The sequence below is a fragment of the Patagioenas fasciata genome, chromosome 14 (genome assembly GCF_037038585.1).
Source record: "Patagioenas fasciata isolate bPatFas1 chromosome 14, bPatFas1.hap1, whole genome shotgun sequence".
Classification (NCBI taxonomy): Eukaryota; Metazoa; Chordata; class Aves; order Columbiformes; family Columbidae; genus Patagioenas; species Patagioenas fasciata.
In genome coordinates this window covers 2,413,048-2,431,628 of record NC_092533.1, presented here as the reverse complement: position 1 = coordinate 2,431,628, position 18,581 = coordinate 2,413,048, and the positions used below count along the sequence as shown (strand labels likewise).

At 52.9% G+C, this 18,581-nt stretch overlaps 1 protein-coding gene across 4 annotated transcripts in view; it reads right to left on the bottom strand.

Moving 5' to 3' along the window:
* Window positions 1-18,581, bottom strand: part of SH3PXD2B (SH3 and PX domains 2B) — a 68,198-nt gene that overhangs the window by 7,435 nt on the left and 42,182 nt on the right. The window contains exons 5-11 of one of the 4 annotated variants that reach the window (XM_071814622.1): window positions 17,314-17,405; window positions 8,252-8,277; window positions 7,852-7,887; window positions 3,824-3,958; window positions 2,223-2,327; window positions 1,474-1,557; window positions 60-177 (exon numbers count right to left, since the gene is read on the bottom strand). In XM_071814622.1, coding sequence (XP_071670723.1) covers window positions 60-177; window positions 1,474-1,557; window positions 2,223-2,327; window positions 3,824-3,958; window positions 7,852-7,887; window positions 8,252-8,277; window positions 17,314-17,405 — 596 coding nt within the window. The remainder of the gene's footprint in view (window positions 1-59; window positions 178-1,473; window positions 1,558-2,222; window positions 2,328-3,823; window positions 3,959-7,851; window positions 7,888-8,251; window positions 8,278-17,313; window positions 17,406-18,581) is intronic. The other 3 variants (XM_071814623.1, XM_065848770.2, XM_065848771.2) reach the window with 3 other exon arrangements.

Genomic DNA, 18,581 nt, shown 5'->3' with positions numbered 1-18,581 from the left:
CTTTGCATTGCACAGCCCCAGCTGCTGTGCTGGGGAAGAGGAAGAGGTAGGAATGGTACCTGATTTTCCACCAGCCCTCCAGGTTCTTCTGGATCACCTCCACCACAGCCCCTCGGTCCAGGTTCATTTCATCCTGGTCTCTGGCGGTGTACGGGTAGATAACGGTGTACTTCTCCTCTGGCGGAAAGAAAGCGCCGTTTCACAGAGATACTGTTTATGGAAACCTGGGCTCAGTTGAACGATGGTTAAGTGCTTTATATAAATGATAATTCTTGTTGTAATACAGGTGCAAACACACAGAGATACACAACCATTCAGAAGAGAAATGCCAGTGAAATATATTTCAAAACCATCTCAGCTGCATTTGGAAGTGTAAGCTTTGGTGAGCTAGGCTGGCCCAAGAAGTTGTCTAAACCAGTTCCTCTCTCCCTTAGGACTAAAGACTATCTTATATACAGCAGCTCTCCTTTCACCTGCTCTTCACAGAAGCCCTTCCACACATCCATTTGAGTTCATATTTCTTTCTTGGAGCCTTTAAAGCAGAATTGTCCTCTACACAGGGAAAGAAATCCCACGGACATCAGGAAGTGACCCCACACACAGACGTGCTCTCACACACAGCTCTCAAACCGCTCTACAACAGCAGCTCTAACGTGAACTTCCCCGTTCAACAGTCTGGTCCCCCAGGACATTGGTCAAAGCCAGGTGCTGAGCCTAGAGGAGAGTCTGATGTCCTGTTCACTAGACCAAACGATGGTAAGCAGGGACATGGATGCTCTTCCCTTCAAGAGGAAGGGGAAACATCTTAACAGCTATGAAGACAACATGTCAAACAGGTCCGTCCGTCCACCCATCCATCCATCCATCCATCCATCCATCCCGCTCCCTCACCTTGTTCTGTCCTCTCTGCAAGAAATCCAGGAAAGTAATTGCCTGAGCTTAAGCAGTGCCACAAGAGGGTGAAGGTCATTTTGGCCTTCAAAACCCACCCCTCTGGATATTTATATATCCCCACCATGCAGGTTTCTTTGATTTGCCTTGTTGGAGAAGCACAGCTCTTGAAGGGCCTGGTTTCCCACTCCCTTCATGCAAATGAATCAAAGCAGAAAACGTCCTGTCACGTTCAGCAAAACCAAGCTGTCTCTTCTCCTCCTGACCCCATCTGAGCCACCAACCCCAGTTCCATGGCTCAGGATTTAGTTACTCTTACAGGAATTAAGGCAGCAGCTGCAAGAAGTCTGCAGAAACTTCATTCTCTATACCCAAAACAAACCTGAAAAAGTGAGAAGGAACAGCTGATAGAAGAAAGAGAGGTGGACATGAGCGGATGTAATGGAAGGCTGAGAAGCAAGTACAGCGCACACTGAGGACTGACACAAGCAGGATTCATGACATGCAGAGCAACCAAACATGCAGGCAACAAGGCTCCAAGCACAAAACACGGGCAGCCAAACAAGTCTCTGTGAAGTCCACCTTGACCCCATCCACTGGTGTACAAGTCCCCAAGAGTCCGACGGCAGCCAACGTGCCTGGGCAGAGACCAGTATCTCCGTGGGACTGGGAAGAGCATGTTGGGGAAGCAGGAGAAGGACAAGAGAGGACGTAAGGAGGCAGCACTTCAAGAAGAGATAGGGCTGACACCAGAGAGTGGCACCGAGACTGTACTCACCTGGGGCCCTCTGAGGGTCCTCCCCAGTCTGAGCCCCCCTCCCACCTCCATGTCCCCAGGCCAGGGGCTGAGCCAGCTACAGCTTTGAGCACACAGCGATCAACGGGAGGGATGTGTTCTCCAGGGGCACGTCAGATCTGCTCTAAGCAAATCCGACAACCTTGCTGTTTTCATAACGTGAGCTCGTGTATGCTCTTTGTTCCGCATGGGTTTAGAAGACACCTGAACTGTCCTAGGACCTGAGCTTTGCTCCTCCGCCAGTGCAGCTAAAACTGCTCCCTGGGGCTTAGAGGAGGCACTGGGATGGCAGGATTGAGTGTTCCAAGGAAGTGACACCTTCAGCCCCTCTGTGGGGGAGAAGAAAGGCCCACAGAGACACCACCAGCATTCAGCTGACCCACTTGGGCTGCAGCACTGGGCAGGCAGGGCCATTACAGACATGACCCCACAGCACACGTGGGTCTGTCCCGTGCCCAGGTCGGGGAGCGCTGGGCAGTCCTGCCAGCAGCTCAGCACAAAGAACCTGGGGCAGATGTCTCTAGCACCCTCTCACCTTCATCAGGCTGCATTGAGAACTCATCCTGGACACCATCCTGGGCCTCCAGGCAGGTCGCTGGCACCCAACCCTGCTCCTCCGACGTGCTCACAAACCACCAGCCTGAGAAGAAAAGAGGAGGCAGCTCAGCCAAGGGCTCCCAAGGGCTGAAAACTGCCTCCCTCCCTCCAAACCACGAGCCTGGGTAGCTTTGCCCTCCCCTTGCTGCCTCCATGGGAAGCTGGGGTGACCCCAAAGCAACAGAGCCAAGTGCTACCCAAAAGGGAGCCCAGACAGTGGCATGGGAGAATCACGGCTGAACACAACTGAATGTACAGCTCCCTCCCCGGTAGAGGCTCTGAGAACTGAATGGCTCCACAAACAGGAGAGGCTCTGAGAACTGAACGGCTCCACCAGCCACCACATTTGTGTTCCTTCCTTCATGGTTCATTTTCCCTCAGCCTTGGGTCAGCAAGCCCAGGCTAATTAGCAGTGACGAATACACTGTCTGCAAATCAATAGCTGACTCCTGCTGCGCCCCCACCTTCGCTACATTTGTGGAAACAGCAGATTTTAAAAGCTAGAAGCAAACGCAGGATTAAAACATGAGCTCTCCCAGAGGAAACCCAGCCAGCCCCATAGCGGGCACGGGCAATTCTGGGCCACCCTGGGTGTCCAATCAAAATAAATACGTGCTCCTCAGTTATTAAAAGCACAAGCTATTTGTGTCTTTAGGGTGAAAGAAATAACGACTAAACATTATCCTCAGAACCCCACCAGTGAGTAGTTTAAAAAGACAATTAGATTGTCAGGGAGGCAATCAGCAGCTACCTGCACAGAAGGGAAAACCAGAGCTGACGTTTGATAAATAAATTATTTGCCACAGCTTTTGCACTGGCTGTGCTAATAGTTTTCCCTTGCTTCAGGGTTGCTTTTATTTTCCCCATTCTCAAACATAGCTGCTGGTGCAATTAATCCTCCGAGGACAAGGTTTCCAGAATTTTAAAATCTATTTTCATTATATAAATTTAAACCCCTCTAAGCAACTCCTATTGACTTCTATTAAATTCCCCTTTACAACACAGTCCAGAAGCTGGACCCTCAACTTGCAGAGGTGAAGAGCAAGTGGAAGTTTTGCAGTGAGCGGACGGGTCGGCTGTCTGTCCGGCTCCACGGCCGCCGGGTCTGGAGGCAGGAATTGAGAATGCACAATGGGGGCTTTCATAGGCATCCCGAGAGTGCCCCCGCTCTCAATAAGCAAGCCTGCCAACTCCAGGAATGGCTTTTGTCCTCAGGACCCATTGGCCGAGTTTTCAGCCCAAAGAAGCGCAGAGTAGAGACTGCAAAAGATGGATGGTGCCTGGTGCTCAGCACACAGGTAATCAGACCCTTCATTAGCAACAGCCCTGAAGTCTTGTCCATGCTCACACAGCCTGCAGCTGCTTCCTCCACATCCCACCTCAGCTGGCCATGCAAGGACATCCCTGTGAGGTGCCTGGAGGCTGTTTCACTTAAGGTCTTACTAAGAAAATACTGACAATACAGGATTATTATAACCTACCCCTGCTTTGCAATGCAGAGTAGTCCCGAAGCCCTCTGCCAAGCCAAACTCTCTGTACCTGATTCGTTCTTCTCGATGATATCCACCACCTGGCCCACGCACAAGCTGATCTCGGAGCTCTCCTGCTTCTGGTAGTTCGCCACCACCACGTACTGCTCCAGCACCAAGGGGTCGGCCGATGCAGAGTCAGCTCCTGCACAGAGGGGACAAGAACCAGCCCACGTGCTGGGGTCAGCGCCAGCTCCCGAGAGCATGGGCCACTGCTCCCGAGCAGCTGCTGGCCTGCGAGCAGCTCCAGGACATCCTGGGGACCCCAGCGTGAGAGATGTGAGCTGGAAACTTGGGCAGAGCGAGGAGGAGAGGGACTGAACCAGCAGCCAGGTGGGAAGGTGAGATGGGTACAGCCAGGTGAGACCTTGCACTTGCCACCCACCTTCCTGCTCACAGAGCCGTCCAAACAACTCCACCACCGCCACGGATGCGCACAGCAGCTTGGCTCCTGCTGTTGGAGATTGGGGGGGGGGCTCAGGGCAGGCTCCTGTGCACTGGCATCAGCTGACCCAATGCACAGACCAGCTCAGACCCCAACTCAATGCACACAACCTGCAGTAAGTTTTGCTGGTCCCGGCTAAACAGCCTGGACACTCAGGCAGAGGGGTGTTCGTAGGACAGAGCCGCATCCTCTGTCGTCATCGCCCTTCAGTATTTCGGTCACCTTATAAATTGCCAGCAGAGTTTGCTCTCTATTATTTGCTCCACTCACTCTGCTCAGCTCCTCCTGCAGGAGATGCCGATTTCATGTCAGAAAAGAAAACAAACAAACAAACAAACACACACCACCCCAAAGAGGAGCAAAGGGGCAGGATCCACTGTGAGCAAAGTTTTCCTTCGGCCAGAAAGGGGCTGGGCACCCAGTGCAGAGCCGGGCACGGCGGCAGTGGCTGCACAGAGCCCAGGCTGGCTGGAGGTGGCACTGTGGGCTAAGGGGACACCTCTGCCAGGGGACCCGCGGCGAGGCGCAGCAGGGCAAGGCTGGCTTATATTTTGCAAAACGTTTTCATTTAGGAGAGTGTTCTGGCTATAGATGCACCCCCTTCACATAGTGTTGCTGCAGAGGCTTCCACTCGCATCTATCTCTGCTTTAGAAACGTGGTCCCAGGTTGTCACTACCCCTAACAAGCAAAGCCACCCTTTTCCCACATATGCACAGTGGCTTGATGTGCGCAGGGACACCACAAAGTGACGCAGGGCTTTGCAGGCCCCAGGAGCAGATGCTGCCTGTGCTCAGCACCCACTCCAGCCCACCCAGCCCCACTGAGCAGGGCGTCTGCTCGGGCTCAGCCTCCTGCAAAACCAGCCGCAAGACATTCAGCTACCCAGAGCACCAGCAGCATTTGCTCCCTCTGCCTCCAAAAGCCTCTGAGGAGCAAAAAGGTGCCAGAAACTCTTGCCCAAGGCTCCCCACCACCCCAAGACCCAGCTCTGGCCTCCAACGCAACATTTTGCCTTGCACCTTCAGTTTTGGGCTCCTCACAACAAGAAAGACCTTGAGGTGCTGGAGCGAGTTGAGAGAAGGGAACGGAGCTGGTGAGGGGCTGGAGCACAAGTGTGATGGGAGCGGCTGAGGGACCTGGGGGGTTCAGCTGGAGAACAGGAGCTGAGGGGAGACCTTCTGATCTCTGAACTGCCTGAAAGGAGCTTGGAGCCAGGGGGGTGTTGGTCTCTTCTCCCAAGTAGGACGTGATAGGATGAGAGGAAATGGCTTCAAATTGCAGCAGGTGGGGTTTAGATGGGATAATAGGAAACATTTCTTCCCTGAAAAGGGTGTTCGACATTGGATCAGGCTGCCCAGGGAAGGAGTTGAATCGCCACCCCAGGAGATGTTTAAAAGGTGCCTAGATGAGGTTCTTAGGAACACGGTTTAGTGACAGTGTTGGGTTAATGGTTGGATTCTATGACCTTGAGGGTCTTTTCCAACCAAAACAATTCTATGAGGACACTATTATATCATCCCGTTCTCCTCAGGCATGGTAAGAACTAATTAATATTTGCCAAGTGCTTTAGAAAGGGGATAATGTTAATTATTATAGCACGAGGGATGCAGAAGAATCACAAACTGGTCATGGGTGTTCAGTAGAATTTACTGAACTGTATTCTGAGCAGAGAGGCTCAAGATTTGGGTTGGGGCAGAAATCCCATCTGGCCCATCTCCCTATCTGCTGCAGCACGGCAGACACACGGGACAATTACCTCCCAGCCTCTGAAGGGTTTGAGAAAGAAATGACATAGAGAGTTAGGGTTCCTTGGGACAGAAAGGCAGAACGCAGCAAAGACAAATTCAGGCCACATATCAGGAAGTTCCTATGGGCAAGGGCACCTGCACTGCAAGAGGAGCCAGTGGCTCCCCCATCACCTGAGAGTTCTCAGTCTGACAAAAGATCTTTCCTGCAAGTAAACCTATTGTAGGGCACAATCCTGCCATGACCAGAACAAGAAAGGTAAGCGGAGACGGACAAGATCTAGCAGGTCTTCAGCAATCCTAAAATGCTCTGCTCCCCTGCAGAGAAGTTCTCCTGTGACCAAGGCAACAACCCCTCAAACTGGTTCTGAGAGAGAAAAGACTGCAACAAAGCTTTACATGAACAACGTATCTTCAGGACAGTCCTATTTAAAGGAAGAGCAGGCAAACTGCCCGTGCTGTTCTGCTATAAGCAGCACTCTGCAGAGCTCCAGGTGAGCTGGCCCAGGGCAGAGGATCTGTTACCGCTAATGAAAGCTTCCTCCACACCAAAACCCAGAGGTGGGGCACCAGGCAATTAAAAATAGCCCTCTATAAGTGAACGGTGGATGCTAGGACTATGTGTTCTGCTAGCTCAATTAAAGGTTTGTGCTTAAAGCAATCAGAGGATCTTCCTAGCCCCTGAGAGAAGAATAACAGCTATAGGAAGAGATAAGTACTCTCCTTGCTGCCTCCCTTGCTATGATTACAACCATTGCTCTGAGTTTATTTGTAGTTTCAGCAGGCAATTCTGGATCCTCCAACGTACCTATTAAACCAGCAACAGAAGTGGTAAACCGAGCTTGCAGGAAGAAGTAGGAGTTAATTTCAGGAGCGTCTTCACCTGGCATAATTGTCCTCAACCACAAAAATACACCCTGAAGTTAACAACAAAACATCCTATTTATGGGCAGACTTGTTTCCTTAAAAATAGCAATGACATAAACCTTCCCATCTCAGATGAGAGAGAGCACTGCAGCTCTGCAGCTGGAGGGGCTCGGGGGGAGCACTCGTCCAGTCCAGAGCCCACAAGAGAGCGAGTCTTGCAGGCGGCTGCGGGCGGGAGCACAGGCTGTGTCACCTCAACACCCCTCCCTTGTGAGCCTGCTTATGCCACTTATGGCAGTGCCATCTCGCAGGCCAAAAACCTTTCCACAACCTATTTCAGCAGAATCTCCATCCAGCAAGGACTCAAAGACCCTCATGCTATTTTCATACCTTCTGCGGCTCCAGAATCTGAAATATTCCCTCCCTAATCCACAGACTAAAGGCTCTTCCACTCCTCTCTCCTTCTCCTCTCTCTGGGGAGCTCAGATAACCACTAAAACACACGAACTATGAGGCCTTTCAAAGATGATCCCATCTCTTGAGGAGCAGGGGTTAGAGCATCGCAGATCCAACTGTCCACCCAAAGGGTCCCAGCTGGTGCAATCATGAAGCAGAACGTCCCGCTGCATTGGGAGAGTTTCAGCCTCGCGCTGAGCACCACGCAGCTCAGACCCTCCTCTGGACCTGGGAAATTGTGCATCCCCATCCTCCTGGCTGCAGACCAAGCCCTGCCCTTCGCCCAGGATGTGTGAGCCAGCCCCCACGAGCCACCAGCGGAGCTGAACCCACAGCCAAGTGCCCATCCCGAGCCCGCCACACCTCCTGTCCACCGCTGCCCCACGTCCACCAGCCACCACAGAAAGCTATGGGTGATGTGACAGCTTCTTGCAAGGGGCTTTGCCCACCCAGCCCGAGCAGGTGTCCCCCCCGGCGAAAAGCAAAGCAAGAGCAAGGTCCAGGTAGCGAGCGGCTGTTACTACCTCTCTGCAGGAAAGAGGCCGTTCTCTGGATAAACCCTGATGGAGGAACAAAATGACGGGAGAAAAGGCATGAGGCGGGGAGGGAAACGAACTTGGAGGTGGCAGCAATGGTGGCAAGGACTCGATTAACGAGCAAACAGGGCGGCCAGCGCAGCGCAGAGAGCTGCAGGTGTCTGTCCCACCTTTGGGAGTATCGTGGGGGCACATGAGGCCAGGACTTGGAGGCTGCAGTGAAACCTTGGGTGGACGGAGGGGGCACACCGTGTCGGGGAGCCCTGTGGGGGAGCACAGCCGCAGGCCGGCTTGCCATGGGGCCAGACCCTTGCCCCACTCCAGGAGACCACGGTTGTGGGTGAAAGGAGGAGCTGGTGGAACTGGCGGAGAGGAAAGGAATCCTTACCAGATCTCTTCTTTCCAATGGGCTCCCTGAAAAAGAGAAGGAAGAATGTCAGCAGAGGGATGGAGCAGTTGGGTTGTTGGCCAAGTGACAAACCCACCCAGGAGAGCATAGCAATGATGGCCCTAGTAGGGCCGCTGACCTCCCTCAACCAGCTAACATCCCCATGGGTGACATGGGCCATCACCCGCCTTTCAAACAGCCTGTTTCTCCCCTCATTTAGTAACTTAATGCTTTCGTCTTTCCTGGGGTGAGGCTTAGTTCCTGGCCTGGCCTCCTTGGTGGCTTGGTCTGACAGCCACGACTCCAACCATGTCACTTGGTAAATTGGGCAAATTGGGACAATCTGGCAGCAGAGCCAGGAGCAGGGGAAGCCCAAACCCCCAAAATTGCTCCCAGCACGAACGACAGATCCCACAGAAGTGGGCACCACTTCATACACAGTCAAAGAGGGAAATACTGAAGTTTCTCTGTGCCCTGCACCTCTCTCATGGACAAGGATGGGGAGTGGCTGGGGAAGGGGAAAACCCCAAAACTGAACAAGTCAGGAAGATGTTGTAGAGAGGACGAACACCAGGGCTGTGCAGTAGAAAAAAGTGCCACCAGAACAAAGCAAGCAGGAGCTATTGGTGGTTACGAGGAGGCAACGAGGTAGCTCCAGCCAAAGTCCTCCCGCTATGGCCAGCACTGGCCACACTGCTGATGAGATGGGTTAGAAAACACAGGTCCTTGGTTCCTTCTCTTTACATGAATTTTCCCAAGAAATAGGGTTGCTGAACAGCCTCAAACCCATGGCATAAACACAACCTTCTTCAGGCACAATGAAATGTGGGGCATTTCATGATCCAAAAACAAGCACCAAACCAAAGAAAATACGGCCAAGACAAGCCTCAAAAAATCATGGGTAACAAACCAAGACAACCAAACAGCCTGAAAACCAAACAAATGCACCAACCCCATTCCCAGCCCAACCACAGCAGCCCATGTTGTCACAAAAGGGCTCTCAACACTTTAACGTAATGCTCCACCGTGGCCTTGCGATGCTGCTGCAGCACAGGGTGGTGGAAACCTGCGCCCTGGTCACTTCCCCAGGAGCTTTGCCTGCTCCTCAGACTCACACACATGACAGATCAAGACCAACTGGCCAAGACGAAGTGTTCTGGTGCCAGAAGATACGCATTGATCCTTGTCATCTCCAGCAAGAATGAGAAGCACAGAGCAGGCTCTGGAGCTTCCAAGGAGCAAAACATTCACCTCGTGGTAAGGGGACTTATCCTGAGGCTGCACAGCTGCTGGCTGCTACTTGGAAAGGCAACTGGATCAGCCCAGATGGACCTCAGGAGCCCCTTCATCCACTGGCAAAACAACCTTTCCCTTTCCCCTCTCCCAGTTTTGTTTTCAGGCCAAGCAAAGAAATCCCTCCATGCTCAGCAAGAAAGCCAGCCAGAGCTGGGCTGCGCTTTGTTCTCTTTCAGGCTTATCTGCATTTTCAGACCATAATGACTGCAGACATTGTATTCCCCTGGAGCCATGGGTGACTCTGCCCACCACCCTGGCAACACATTCTGTTCCTAATGCCTGAACCTCCCTCTCTTTGCACCTTAAACCTCTGGTACTCATCCACATGGTTATCAATAAAATTAAATAAAATGCAAGAAAGACGGGCTAGAAACAAATGGGACATTGTTATCTAGAAACTGGACACTATCTGTTAAGTTCAGAAACCACAGAACTGTGCAAAGACCTGAACACCATCTCCCAGGTGCAGAGAACAATGATGGAATCTACTGGATAGAACAACCCAAAGACATTTCTAAGCAGAGACTGCACTGCAGAGCTAAATCCGAATTTATCAGTATGCCCCATCCAATTTACCCCGTCTCAGCGGTGCGGTGGGGAAGTGAGGTGAAGCAAGGCCAGATGAGCACGCTGGGCATGGCACCCTCGTGCTGACGGGAGGGTGCTGGTGGAAATAACTGCTCTTTTTCCCCTGCCATCTGCTAAACCCATTACTGCAACTCATCCTCCTGTTTCCCTTCACCGGCTGCTCTGTCTGAGTGAGGGGGCAAGGAAAGACCTGCAATTTCACTTTGCTGCTGGCACAGACACAAAGAGGTGCAGGTCTGAGGACCAGCTGCACCAGCCCACCGCCTCGGCGGGGACGAGAGCTCAGACAAGACAGGAAACAGCAATAAACTCCCGGCAGCATCTCCTCCTCCTCCATTCCCCATGGAGCAGAGCAAAGCACGCAGCAGAGCCTGCATGCACAGCCTCCTGGAAAGTGGGGGCTCCAGAAGAGGAGAGGAAGAAAAGGCCACTCTGCCTTCCACTGTGAAACTCATTTAGCTCCCACCTCCGCAACGGCCAGGCCGTGCAGATGAACCAGGCAGCCACAGCACAGTTACAAAGCAGCGATCCACAGCTGTGCCTGTGTGCCACCAACCAGCCCCACAAAGCTGCCCAGGCAGTAAAACCCAGGACCAGTTCTCCAGCTGCTTCTCAGGACTTTCCCAGCTTCTGGGCAGCAATGCTAAAGACAAGAGCTCCTGTGTGACCAGAGTGTCACTTAGAGCACAGTCTCAAGGTGCAGTGGACTCAGTTCACCATCCTTCAATAACCCAATAACCCCCCAGTGCAATCCTGAAAGGAAACTCTTACACATGGAGAACTCTTAGCACCAATTAACACTCCCCATGGAAACCTGAGAAATCAGGTTTCTCAAGCATCTTCTCTAGTGTGTCAGACAGCATCCCTCTGGATGCAGTGATGGGAAGGAGATGGGAGCACAAGCCTGTGGCAAGGGCTTGAGGCAAAGCGAACAGAACAAACAGAGACTGGCTGTTGTTCAGCAACATGTAGGTGGGCTGTTGAACTCCTCATTGTAGGATATTGTGGACACTGAAAGTCTTCATGGACTTAGATGAAGCAAGAGAGGGACAGTGAAGCACCAGCAAAAGGAAGACAAGCCCAGCAGCTGCAGAGCCAGCCACACAGGAGCCACGATCAACACGCAAGATGAGAGGGATCTGAGGTCACCATTCCAAGAAAACACCTCCCACAGAAAAAAACCTTGCTCTTGTAAGAAAAATATCCTTCTGTAATACAGTAATGCCTTCAAAATAGCCACGAGGAGGTAGTTTATCTTCTAAGTATTCAGCGAGCTTGGAGATGTTCGAGGTTTTAGCAAAGTTTATGCAGATGAGACAGACTGAGAAGTGGGGTACAACAGAGTTCTTGTTTGGGAGAACTGATGGTTCGCAAGCGCTCCACCGAGCGCTGAATGGAGCCCCTGTCCCCGCACGGCAGTGCCGGTGCTACCCCGGTGTTTCACCACTGCAGAGTCGCCCAAGCTGAACCTTTGGTTTCAGAAAGCTTCCCCGTTAGCACAGAAAATCAAATACGCTGCCCACGCAAAGAGCTTGCACTGGCACAAAGTGTATTTCTGCAGATTGGCTTCAAGCCCTATGATACTTCTAACCTGCTGTCAGCTAGGAAAGACAGCTATCAGTCACGAGGGAGGGAGATCGCTATTTTGGAGCTGAGATCTGGCCCAAGCTCCTGGTGAATCTGCACACAGGCACCAGGAGAACTGCAAAACAAACAAGTCATTATACAAGCTGCCATTTGTCTGGATAGCAGGACATGGCTTGAAAGCCACAAGCGTCCTTATCCAAACCAACATCCATCAACTCAGGGATCTCTACTTTACCAGCAAAAGCTCCCGGAATGGCTTCCTAGAAGGGGCAGCTCCTCCATCAGGAATGCGAGCCTCCCCTTTATCTATTAAATCCCCTGTCATCTGGCCCACAACTTCATGCCCTTATTACCCCCCAAACACCACACAAGGGTGACAAAGAAAACTTCTCCTCCTGGCACAGCCCAACGACAAAGAAAGGCAAGCACACAAAAAGCTATGGGGAAGCAGGAGGAGAAGAGACTTGCTTCTGGAAGACACTGGCTATGAGTTTGCACTTCCCATTTATGGGAACAAGGGAAAGGAGTAGATTTGCTCCCCGTTGCAATGATGGAAACACGCTTCTCTCCAGCATCCTCTTCTGGCGCTTTGGACCAAACAGAAATCTTTCACTCGCCGATGGCTGCAAGCACGACAGCTCTCAGCAGGACCTTTCCATCAGCCCACACGGGAAACAAGCTGGCACAGTCGGGTCCCATCAGGCCTGAGTCTCATTTTAGTCCATTTCTCCCTGCTCTGATTTATTGGGGCTGGTGCCTGCCTGGAGTCCCTGTCAGTCTGTATGAGGAAAGCAATCCATTACTGCCACCCCCACCCAACTGCACATGGCCAGGGCTTCAATTAATAGAATAACGAGGGGCTGCTGAGGCTGCTGCAGGCATAACCTCGTTAGCAGTGTATGCTTTCCTCATCTGGTCGAGTCCCAGCTTGTTATCATGCACCTCCCAGGCTGGATGGCACAGGCAGCCCGCAGCCATCACAGCCCTTTGGTGATTCAGCAGAGCTGAGATTCAGCCCCCACGTGGGACCTGGGTCCTGCCGTCCCCCTTGTCCCACCAGCGATGCATCCCCTGGCATGCAGCAGGAGCAGTGGGGATGTTCGCTCTGTGCTTGGTCCTCCACACCAGCAATGAAAACATCTGCAGCAGCAGAGCTGAACTGCCCTTCAAACACCCCCCAAATCCTCGCCCTTTAGCCAAGGGCTGTTTGGGAGAAATAGCAGGGAGGCAAGCTGAGGATGCGAGCTCTGAGGGTGCCCACATGTACAGAAAGGAAGGAAGAAAACAATTTAACCATTTTTAAAAGCTGTCCCAGGCTTTGGCTGCCGTGAGCAGCCCTGCTGCAAGTGGGGTTTGCCCAGAGGAGCTGCAATGCTGCAGCCACACACAGCAGCCAAAGTGACGGGGACATTTTGCTGGTGCCACTGGGGACCAGAGAGCTCCGGCAGGCCAGGCTGGTGGGAGTGGGGAGAAAAGGAGCCATTCTGCAGCAAACTGGGAGCAAGAGGGGAGGAGAGGCAGCCCCCCTGCCAAGGGGAGGGCAACTGCATAGAAACCTTTGCTGAGAGTGCAAATAAATCTCGTCCTTCATGAGAATGAAGATACTTTTCAGAGAAGAGGAATTTAGGGTAGCTTCATGCTGTGAATCCACTACCCCTGGAAGGAGCGAGTAGGGGTGCTTGAGGACATCTTTGAAGCACATTAAGAGATACTAAACTTGTTCTCCAGGTACCTGTGCCACACTGGAAAAAAGAACCATGTTCATAAGCTAAAAGGTTCAAAACAACAACTTTAAGTGTCTTACATATGATGGTGTGCTCAGCTACCAAAAAGAAAACCATGAAAGGTGCTTTTAATGAAAGAGGCTTCTCATGGCCGGGGTACCTCCCGTACAGAGAACAACAGCACGATGATGGCTCCTTCCCCAGCGCGCCCCACTTGCACACCATGGACAATTATTAAATAACCATCTGGGATCTTGCTTCACTGTGGAGTTAACCCGGGCTCCCGCGTGTCGCAGAGCCCAAATTCAGCTGGCGAGGAGAGTCAGCAGCTGAATGCCTTGACTCAGCAGTGGCTTTGTGCCCAGCCGCTCAGACTTCCCCAGCCTTGTTCCAGAAACACTCTGCTGCCGCTAAAAACAGCTTTACATTGAAAAAGGGTGGATGGGAGGTAAAGGGGATGCACACAGGAACTTCCCACCTCAACAGCCGAGCATCCCACTGCTGGTCAGATCTGCTGAGATACATGGGGAGCAGGAATTCGATGATTCCTCTCCTTTGAAATTAGAGTCTTCACAGGGCTTCCATCCAACACCGGGGAGAAAAATCCCACATCCGCACAGATTGCTAACTTTCCGGAAGATTTCTCTTTCTATAACCATTTTTCTTCTCCCTCCACCCCTCGCCACTGCTCTGCGGAGTCACCGCTTCCCAAAAGTAACCAATCTGTTCGGATTACAGCCCCACTCCGACCCACCACCAGGCAGCCCCTCGAGGTGGGAGCAATTGCGTTATCCCAGTCCAGAGCCTGCTGGACAGGGACCCACATCACAGAAGCCACTGATCATCACTGCCAGTGGAAACAGCACAGCCTCAACGCGCTCTCCTGTTTGAAGTGGTCCCTCCAGGCAGGAGGGCGCTGGAAAGTTGGTGGGTGTGTGCGGAAGGGATGGAGAAAGGGTTTCACCTCCCTCTTCCACCCCCCCATGGCGGCAGACTCGTGTCTCAGCTCTGCTTTCAGCTGTGATCTACCACCCAACTGGAAGCGATGGGGGAAAAAGGATGCACAAAGTCAGCATTTGACTCTTTCCCTCTCTGTTCAGTCCTTGTCCGTGTTTGCGCACGGTTGGGGCTCAAAGAGCTTGCGAGAGACGGGGAAGGGCTGGAGAACTCAGGTTGCAGCCCTGGTAGCTCCAGCGACCTGTTTTTGCTGGTGGTCCCAGCACTGGCAAAGGGGCACTGGAGGGAGCTGCAGTGTGGGACGCAGAAGGAAAGCCCTGGCCCAGGGAGAGCTCCAGCACTGGGGAAAGCAGACAGCATGGGCTGTCCAACCTCCTCTTCCCATTCCCAAACACTGTCAGATCCAAGGACTAAATTCATCCTTTGCAACTGAACTCAGAACTCCACAGACCACAGTCAACTGGATCCTGAAAGTGGTTTCACATTCTGGCATGATGCGAGTTAGGTGGACCGTCTACCTGTGCCCCAGAAAAAACCAAGCAGAGGGTGCATCCAGCAGCACCCAAAGGCACGGCCCTTTTCTGCCACCAGCCCAAGTGCCAGCAGGGGAAGTCAAGGTGAGATATGGGGAGTTGGAAGGGTCACAACCACAGCTTGGCTTGGCACCAAGCACGCTGACCAGTCCTTTCTCCATCCCTCATTCCCTCCTGTCAGCCACCAGGCATAAAGAGCTGCTTTTCTTCTCTTTCTTCCCCTCTGTTCATAGCCTGGCTCCCTTTCAAATTCTGGGAGAAAAGTATTTATCTGCCGGATGAATGATGACATCCAGCCAAACCCCAGACACGCCATCACGTCTCATCCAGCCCAGCCGTCTATCACAGCTTCATCTCGTTATTGGTAAGCGGGCATCCTGCCAGCACTCGGGGCTCGGGAAAGGGCTCCCACCAATCTCTCCGGAGGAGAAAGTCAAGGACTTTTATTAATTAGCATTTTGAATTGTGGCTAATAAATACCCCTCTGGCATTCAGGCTGAGATAGGAAACACAACAGAGGTGTCCTTGAGATGCTGTAGCATTTTGCTGCTGGAGGCAAATGGACAAGAGTTACCTCCTGAGCTGTTCTGTGTGCTGTGTGCAGGCAGCAGGAGGGAGCGTGACCCGGTGCTGGGTTCAGTGATGCACCACCCGCTCTCCTACCCGGCACTGCCATCGCCACACTCACAAACACACAGCAATTTTGCAGCGAGGGCAATTTTGCACCCGGGAGCTGCTCAGCAGCCCCACAGGACCCTGCGGGAGGTACCCGAGGATGGACCCACAACACAAGCACATGCTTGGGATTGGACCTCATGCTGGTATCTCCGCTCCCCTTCCCTCCTGGACCCAAACCAGAGGGACAAGAAGCGACATGGCACCAACCATGGCTTGGCCAGCCAGCCAGGAGCTACAGCTTCAAACACCACAGAGCTGCACTGCCCTGGGGCTGACGCTCAGCACCCAAAGGTCTCCACATCTGAATGTGCTCCTTGTTCTACCCACAGCCCCCACCTCACCTGATTTCTGGCTCAGTCTAGAAGACAAATTAAAGGTGAGGAAACTGGGTATGAGCCTGAAACTGCCCTTCAATCCACCATGTATTATGGTACCTCGGCTACAGGCAGGTTCAAGCAGCAGCTCCCTTTGCAATGCAGCTCACCACTCTCTCATGCAGGGCTCCAAAACTCCTGCACAGGCAGGCCTCCACATCCCAAACCAGCCCCAGGGGCTGTCCATCCCATGACAAACCCCCACCCAATGTCCTTGCAAGCTCATCTTCCTCTTGTCTCCCTCGCTTGCCCCTGCGCAGCTGCCTTTGCTGAGGGATGACCGCCGGGGCAGCAGGTTAAGTGGTGAGCAATAGCTGGGTAGGATGGATGAGAGCACCAGCTGACAGCAAGCAATTAGTTAATGGGCTCCAGGGCTCACAGACCAATCTCATCGAGTGACTGCAAGTGGCAGGAGGAATGATAACAGGACAAGCAAATAGAGACGGGAGCCCACAGTGGAAAGCAGGGATGGGGGGAAGGGGGAGTTAAGAGACGGAATGAAAAAACAATGGAAACCTAAGGAGAAGATAAGTCCTCAGAAGCACAACACTTCGCTGGAGACCCGAAAGGCTCAGTGTTGCTGCTCAGAGCAGAAAAATAAAATCTCTTTATCAGCCTCCACACCCTTCCAACACAGAATTATGTCAAATCAGTTTACTGCCTTTCCTCTTGCAATTAATCAAGCCTCCTCCGTTGCTCAACCTTCGGCAGAGCCGCACATCATGTCACATGCAGCATAAAAAGAGAGAGCAGCATAGCAGGAGATGGAGGCGGCTGCTCAGATTTATGCTGCTTGTGATTAGTATGAGATGGGTGGCTCCTGGCCAAAGTAGCTCATAGTCACAAGACTTATAACCACATCAAGTTGCGTAAGGCACGCGAGATTCCTTGCAAACGTTCCTTGTTTTGCATGGAAAGACTCTGGAACGTTGTTATGGATGGGGCTCATGGACACAGCTCCGGGAAAGAGCCTTTCGAAAGAGGCAGAGGTGCTAGGAACCATGTGAATGAGGCTTTTCAGACTGACCACGTTTCTGAAATCAGCATTTGTGAGTAGAAAGTGGCTCGGGATGAGACCAACATTTCATGGGGTCCCTGAGAATTGTTTCTACTTTTCCGCTACACCAGGAGTCGTCCGAGTGGGCAGAAGTGCCCACCTCACACTGCGCAGCCCCCACTCCCTCCCCAAGAAAACCTCCCAGTCCCAGACCTGTGACTCACGGGGGAACCACTGATGAATGTCAGACTCCTACGGATACCAGCAAGTCCAAGGCAGTTGGTGTTTCATCACCACTCTGGTGGTGGCAGCCACTCAACCAACTTACTCTTTGGGGGGTGTCAAGTCGTCCGGTCGTGTCTCAAAGAACTGGAGGACCTCCTCGCACTGGGAGATGTAGGGAGGCAGCTGGATCAGAGCCTGTGGATGAAACAAGAGACACTGGGGATGGGAAGCAGCAGGACTGTGCAAGGAGCCGAGTGAGGACAGGCCCTCAGAGTGCAGGGGACCATGCCGTGGCATCAAGCTCAGCACGCAGGTGGTGCCCAGCACACAGGAGTGCAGAGCCAGACTGGGGACAGCTACTGCAAACACACACCGGGGTGGAGCGAGATCCAGACAGCCCCCAGTTACGCCCACCGCACCGCCCCAGCTGCAGCTGAAGACTAAAGGAGAATAAGCAGAGACTGCCCAGGCCCTGCTTAGCCTAACTCCAGCCTTTTGGACAGATGTGCCCTCGCAGGACAAGAGCCACAGGGACATCCGTCCCAGCATCCAGCCTCGGCAGGGCTCAGTCTCCCAGCCCTGCTGTGGGCACAGAACCATCGTTCTCAGGAAAGGCTGGGCAGTTTACACGTGGCAGACTCTCAGTGCCATCAGTCCTGACCAGCACAACCCCAAAATGCTCCGCTGGGAAACGGCAGCTTGGGAAGAGGCAGGGAGAGAAGTAACAGGAGGCAAAAGCATGGACACACCAGCTTGTCCGGGCAAGGGCTGGAAGGCTGCCACGCGCGCTGTCAAATGGCAGCGGCTAGAAGCTGCCTCTGCTTTTCTCCCTCCCCTGTTGCAAAAAGACAGGCTTCAGCGGTGGGTTTGCAGGGTGAGAGCGAGCACGTCTGGGAGCTGGGGGCAGAGTCTGGGACAGCAATATTTGCCGTGGGCCAGAGCTCTCGTAGGTCCTCTCCAGCGTGGGCTGCAGCGAGCGCTGGGCAGGGAAGGCGCGATGGCAGCTGCCCCGCTGAGAGCCCTGCCCTGCCCTCTGCTCGGGGGATGGAGTCACAGATCATGGTGACTGCAAAAAGTGAAAAAAACAACCCATGCAATTGATAAAAGGATGATGTGAAATCAGGGAGCAATGCTGCAGCTCGATCTGGAGCAGAGGTTTAACCCATTTTCTATATCATTCCCCCTCTTCTCCATTTGCTGTCACAGCAGTCTCGTGACAGCAGTGTGGGCAAACCAAACCTCCGCTCACTGCTGTGTTGGAGACAAAGCCACATCTGCAAAGCCCCGGGGTTACCACACAGATCAGATGTGGCTCCATCCTGACCTAATTGCTGGTCCCCAAAAGCCCTTCCAGCCGCTCAGCACAGTCAC